The sequence below is a fragment of the Vicia villosa genome, linkage group LG2 (assembly GCF_029867415.1).
Source record: "Vicia villosa cultivar HV-30 ecotype Madison, WI linkage group LG2, Vvil1.0, whole genome shotgun sequence".
NCBI lineage: Eukaryota > Viridiplantae > Streptophyta > Magnoliopsida > Fabales > Fabaceae > Vicia > Vicia villosa.
In genome coordinates, this window is record NC_081181.1 from 187295362 (window position 1) to 187302747 (window position 7386).

Here is a 7386-nt window from a genome sequence, read left to right on the forward strand (position 1 = left end):
ATTGGCGGTAACGCAATACGATATGCCACTTCTCCCACTCTTTCTGAAATTTGGAATGGTCCAATAAAACGCGGAGTCAACTTCTTTGACTTCAAAGCTCGACCAATACCCGTCATAGGAGTAACCTTCATAAACACATGATCTCCCTCTTGAAACTCAAGTGTCTTCCTCCTCTTATCATAATAACTCTTTTGACGACTCTGAGAAGCTTTCATCTTCTCTTGAATCATCTTAATCTTCTCCGTAGTCTGTTGTACAATTTCTGGTCCAACCACAGCACTCTCACCAGCTTCGTACCAACACAATGGAGTTCTACACCTCCTACCACACAATACCTCAAACGGAGCCATACCTATACTCGAATGATAGCTGTTGTTGTAGGTAAATTCAATCAAAGGCAGATAACTGTCCCAAGCACCTCCTTTTTCTAATACACAAGCACGTAACAAATCTTCTAACGACTGAGTCGTCGTCTCCGTCTGTCCATCAGTTTGCGGATGATAAGCAGAACTCAATCTCAGCTTAGTACCCAAAGCTTTCTACAAACCTTCCCAAGAGGTATTGGGCCGCAGGGTCCACTATAGGCAACTTTGGTCGAGCGGGACAACCGCCAAGAGGTATGGGATATTTTTTCTCAAGTATGTCGCCTATGACCAATAACTCCGTCCAAGTTATGAGACAATAAACAGACGAGAGTAATCACGATATGGTCAACATGCTCATGCATCAGATAAGCATCATTTTAACACGCTGATAAAAAACATGATTCAGTGTTATCAGCAGTTGACTTAACAAATGGCTAGAATTGGAAATATATGACAAAACACTCGTTCTAAGGGTGTAATGAACCATGAATCCCTACGAAGACCTTACACTAGCATATTTGGAAGTTTGGTTTCTTACTTTCAAATGGGGATAGCCCCACTTTTGATACTATAACTTAGTATCAATTAATTTTTTTTTATTTCTTTTTTCTATGATGGGTCCTTTGCTTTTAAAAAGAATATAGATGAGAAAGAAAAACAAAATTAAATAAATAAACATTTAAATAAATCTAAATGGTGCTGAAGTTAAATTATAGGGTATTAACCAAACTATCTTACTTAAATTTAAAATTATAGAAATGATTAATAAGTTACACATAAAAAACATTACAATAACAACAACAATCAGGTCTTATCTTACTAAGTGGGTCGGTTACATGGATCAACTTTTTCCATAATGTTCTATTTAGAACCATGCTTTTATCTAAATTATTAAAATCTGAGATCTTTCTTAATAACTTCTCTTATAATCTTTCTAGGTCCTTTCCATCTGATATACTCTCCTTACCACAAAATATAAAGGTGTTATCTTTACATCTCCAAACCACCAAAGTCTATTCTCCACCATTTTTTTACTATAGGTGCTACCCCTACACTCTCTGTAATATTGTCATTTCTAATGTTACCATATTTAGTCTTACCACACATCCAACACAACATCATCATCTTTGTTACACCTACTTTATTCTCGTAATGATTCTTAAGTGCCCAACATTTTTTCACATACAACATCGCATGTCTTACCGCAGTTCGATAAAACTCTCCCTTCAACTTGAGTGACACCTTTCGGTCACATAAAGTCCGTAAACCTTCCTCAATTTCAACCACCCACCTTATTTCTTCATTGTTTTGTATTATATACCCGAGATATTTAAATCACGTGACTCATGGGATAATATAGTCTCAAACTTTCACCTATAGGTTAGAAACACTTCTCCTTTTGCTGAACTTACATTCCATATAATTTGTCTTACTTCTACTTAGGCGAAATCATGCGTTTCTAAAACTCGTCTCCAAGTTTCCAACCTCTCGTTTAAATCCTCCTTCAACTCTTCCAATAAGACTATATCATCTGCAAAAAGCATGCATCTCGGTGCTAGCTCTTGGATGTGCTTTGTGATTACATCCAAAATTAGAGTAAAAAGGTAAGGGTTTAGGGTTGAACATTGATGCAAACCTATTGTAACAAAAAATCGACAGTTTCTCCACCTTGTGTCTGCACACTAATCGATATCCCTTCATACATATCTTGGATAACTCGAATATATGCAATCCTAACCCCTTTCCTCCCTACGGTTGTCCACAAAATCTCTCTAGGCACTCTATCATACGCCTTCTCCAAGTCAATAAAAATTAAGTGTAAGTCTTGTTAGTCCATTCGATACTGCTCCATCACCCATCGTAGTAGATAATCGCTTCCATGGTCGACCTTCTAGGCATTAAACCAAATTGATTCTCAGTGACTTGAGTCTCTTTTCTTAGTCTAATCACTCTTTCTCATAACTTCATGGCATGACTCATAAACTTATCCCCTTTATATTTATAAATTGAAACTAAAGTGCTTCTTCTCCATTCATCCGACATTTGAGTTCGATATTATAATACTATTGTTAAAAAAACTATGCAATTAAGGTCCTAATTATATCACCTGCTTCGAAGTTATTTGATGAGCAAAATTCATCTCATTCATGATCTACTTTATATCTAAAAATATATTTTAAACTCAACATTTAAAAATTTGTTTTTGATTCTTATCTCCACAAAGGATCGGATATTCAAAATCATAGTCTTTGAGATAGGTAGAAAAATCTACTTGCAAATGTTGAAAGTAATTAGAAGTTAGTAAGTAACAACAATGTAAAATAAAATGATAAAATGAAGAAAGTTAAAATGTTCTGAACATTCAAAAGTTCAAACAGTACCTTATGATAGATACTTCTGCTATGTTACATGAAACCAACATTATTTATTATCTTATGCTTAAAATAAGACACTATAAAATACTAGAAGAATGACTTTGACATCTCTTGTTAGAAATAATGAATGCAGCATTTCATTGTGAATTTCATTCAGTTCAATTGATTACAAACTGATACTGCTAGCGAATATACTGGTGTATACCAGACTAAGTTTATTCTACTTCATAACATACTTATACTGCATACATGAGTCATACTGCTTGCCTAACATGCTTATTATATAACATGCTTTATTAGTTATTGCTGAACATGCTTATGCTAAAAATCATTGCATTCACTTGACAGTTTATAATCTTTCTAGTTGAGACTTTAAGATAATGGATGAGTTTCTTAACAAAGTTCCCCATGCTGCACAACTTCTCTTTCCACAAATGTCTAATAAATTGGCAGCTGCATGTCATGGATCCTGCAAGCACTAAGCAATGGAGAAAAAGCTTCGGCTTGGACTTCAGGAGGCATCGCCTGAATTGTTTCTAAAGCTAGATCAAGTTGCCCGACTCAGCTGAGAGACCTACCAAACAAGTATAATGTTCTATTGAAGGAGTTATTCCAAAATCTGTTTTTGCATACTTTTGAAGTACTTTAGTCCATCTTCTATCAATTCTGAATGGCAACAAGAATATAAAAGACTAGTGTAAACAATGGCATCTGTTTTATCCTCTCTGAAGTTGTCATTTTTCCAAAGTGGCTAATAGCTTCATTCCCCGTCCCACGGATGGCATAACAACTTATCGTGGAAGTCCAAAGAGTAAAATCTTTATTTTTTACGCTTTCAAATACTTTTCTAGATTTGCTAATACTACCACATTTAGAGTACATGTGTATAACAGACGTTTGGACTAGTTGGTCCAATTGAAATCGGTGTTCAAAAACGTATTGTTCGATTTGTTGTTCAATGTTGAGTCATCCCAAATCAGCACAAGCTGATAAAGTAGTTGCTAGGGTTGCTCCATTTGGTTTAGTTTCCGTCCTTATCATCCTTCTAAAAAGACTCAACGATTCCTTTGGATTGGCCCGAACCAGCATATTTTGCAATCAATGATGTCCATGATAGAACACTCTTTCCTATTATTGTATCAAATATCCTTCAAGCAGATGTAAGGTTGCCAAAGTTTGCATGCATAGTTATATTATAAGCAAGTATCCAATGGAATCCTCTTCATCACACCCACAGACGAATACAGCAGACTGAGCAGACTGAACTTATGAGGCTAACAAAAGCTCTCCGGATTGTATGCAACCATAAATAAATTCAGAAACACAACAAAGACAATGTCAATATGTTGATGCAATTACTAACTATAGCTTTGGGTTATGGAGCAGTTTAAAATTACAGTTAAGTACTTAAATTCTATTTATTCATACAGACCATTGATGGTGGACCGGATTATCGATGCTCGTCTCCATATTCGTTAGATGATCTAACACCTTGTTTCCATTAAAAATTTAAGTTGTATATTCCAATCTTCGTGTTTCAAAGAAAATAATAATGACTGTTATGTTTAGCACCAAAACAAAAAATGAAAACTAATTATGTACACATTTCATTCAATTAGTTATTTTTGTTTATAGTCGAAACAGAACGAGATTATAATCTAACTTGAAGTTTATTGAATACCTTTGACCAACATATTTAGATTTAATTTAGATTTAACTGTGTGCAGACAAACAAAAAAATCTTCTGAATTTGTTAGATTGGAAACAAGAATATCAAATGTGTCAATAATACTAATATAATATCAATAGCATGTTAATGGATGTCAAGTTGGAGACTATGGGTTTAATGATTTGTGTTGTGGATAAGTGGATGAATAGGCAAATAGTGTGTCTGAATCAATTTAAGGGGGGAACCAATTTTCACAAAGTAAATAAACCAATAAATACTCACATGTGTTGATTCTGCAAAAACTACATAAAACAATATGTCTCTTTTTAATATAATTTTAGTACTAAAATAGAAATAATCATTAATCAGGAATGTCTCGCAGAAAGGAGAAATAAGTTATGATATTTTCAGTTACTACTGGTGTATTGCTACCTCATTGAAGAGTAAAATTCAGCTATATAGAGTCTTGTGGATATTGAGTAACCCTAAGTGTCCCAAATTTCCCGCGGAAAATATGAAATTAGACACTGACCTGAACCTGGCTCCAGCCACATTCTTTAACCAATCCCTTATCACCTATAGAGTTTCGCATAGTATTTGCCTCGTTCCACTTACCAACAGAATTGTACAAATTAGCCATTAGTACATAACTTGCAGAACTTCTTGGACTAACATCTAATAACTTGGCAGCTGCAAGCTCTCCGAGTTCAACATTGCCATGAATCCTACAAGCACTAAGCAATGGACCCAAAGCTTTGGCTTGGACTTCCTGTGGCATCGCCTCAACTGCATCTAGAGCTAAGTCAAGTTGGCCGACTCGACTAAGAAGATCTACCAAGCAAGTATAATGCTCTACTGTAGGAGTTATTCCAAAATCTGTTTGCATACTTTTGAAGTACTTTAATCCATCTTCTATCAATCCTGAATGGCTACAAGCAAACAAAAGACTAGTGTATACAATGGCATCTGGTTTTATCCCCTCTGAAGTTGTCATTTGTCCAAAGAGGCTAATAGCTTCATTTCCCATCCCATGGAGGGCATAACTATTTATCATGGAAGTCCAAAGAGTCAAATCTTTATTTTTGACCCTTTCAAATACTTCTCTTGATTTGTTAATACTACCACATTTGGAGTACATATGTATAAGTGATGTTTGGACTTGTTGGTCCAATTCAAATCCATTTTCGAAAACGTACTGTTCGATCTCCTGTCCAATGCTGAGTGAACCCAAATCAGCACAAGCTGATAAAATAGTTGCAAGGGTTGCTCCATTTGGTTTAACTTCCGTCCTAACCATCCTTCTAAAAAGACCCAATGCTTCCTCCAGATGACCTGAATGGGCATATCCGGCAATCATCGACGTCCATGACACAACACTCTTTCCTATTATTGCATCAAATATCCTTCTAGCAGATGTAAGGTTACCACAGTTTGCATACATAGTTATAAGCAAGTTTTCAATTGAATCTTCTTCATCACACCCACATTTGAGTACAAGAGAGTGAACTGATGAAGCTAACAAAAGCTCTCTAGATTGTATGCAACCAGAAATAAGATTCAGAAACACAACAAAGTCAATGTCAATATTTTGATACTGAATTTGATTAAATAGCTTGAACGCTTCTGCAGTACACCCAACCTTCACATATCCCCCCATAATAGTTGTCCAAGAAACTATTGACTTTTCATCCGAAAACTCGAAAACTTTCCTTGCTTCATCCATTTGTCCAAACTGAGCATACATACCCATCAATGAATTATCCAGAGAGACCTCATAACACACAAGGCCAAGTTTGACAACAAAACAATGTATCAACATACTCTGCCAGAGAAACTCCAAAGAATGCAAATCAGAAGAATAACCCGATAAAATAGAAACAAACGTAGACGAACTCGGTTCAAAACCAACAACCAACATCTCTTTCAAGAGGCTCAATGCCTTATTCATCAAAGACTCGTGACAGTAAGCCGAAATCACAGCATTCCACGAAACAACACTTCTTTGCGGCATTTCATCAAACACCTTTCTTGCAGATTCAATAACAGAACACTTTGAATACATATCAACAAGTGCAGTTTGAACAAATGTATCAGCTTGAAATCCAAGTCTAAGGACATGCCCGTGAAGCATTGTACCGTGTGGAATGGAAAGGAGGTTGGCACATGACTTGAGGAGTAAAGGGTAGGTGAAGGTGTTGCCATGGACACCAGAGTGGTGCATAAAAGAATATAATTTTAGGGTTTCGGTGAAGAACCCATCATTGGTAGAGTCTCGAATCATCAAGTTCCATAGGTAAAGGGGTCTTTGAATTTTCGCAAAGGTTGAAGGACGCAGTGGCATTTACTTGTCGGTTTCCATGCAAACAAATATTCTCAAATTTGAAAAATTGAGTACTATAATTTATATCAAAATTAAAGCGTTTAATATTTATTTTATAAATAGTTTAATTCCTATTTAGTGTATGATTTTATTCGTACTTAGGTTCATTGAATAAGAATAATGAATGTATCTTATCTTTTATATAGATTAGATACATTCATTATTTAATGAATCTAAAAAAAATTGTTGCTTATAAATCAGGCCGGAGTAGTACATATAAATACCCTTCATTGATTATATGTTTATTAGCTTATATTAGTTATCCAATATTTTAATACCAACTGTACAACTAAGATTTAAATTCAATATTTCCTTAATTTTTAATCAATTTGAGACTTTACCACTCATACTTGAAACTTAACACTAAGTTTTATAAAGTTCCACCATTAGATATATAATTTCTTCCAATTGAATGATATCATTTTTGCTTTATATGTATTTGTCAAAATTCTCAAGACATATTATCGTCTAGAACCCATAACCTTAAATATACTCATCAAGGTTTTTTTCGTCTCAAAGGTGATCTTTATAAAACATTGTACTTTCATGATAATAGGGTGTCACATGGATTTTAGTTGAATTAAGTTAGTTGCATGA

At 34.9% G+C, this 7386-nt stretch overlaps 1 protein-coding gene across 1 annotated transcript; it reads right to left on the reverse strand.

Moving 5' to 3' along the window:
* Positions 1 to 2856: 2856 nt before the first annotated feature.
* LOC131653269 (pentatricopeptide repeat-containing protein DOT4, chloroplastic-like) lies at positions 2857 to 6795 on the reverse strand. The gene has a single exon (XM_058923363.1). The coding sequence runs from the start codon at positions 6748 to 6750 to the stop codon at positions 4930 to 4932; it is 1821 nt and encodes a 606-aa protein (XP_058779346.1). The 5' UTR covers positions 6751 to 6795; the 3' UTR covers positions 2857 to 4929.
* Positions 6796 to 7386: the final 591 nt, after the last annotated feature.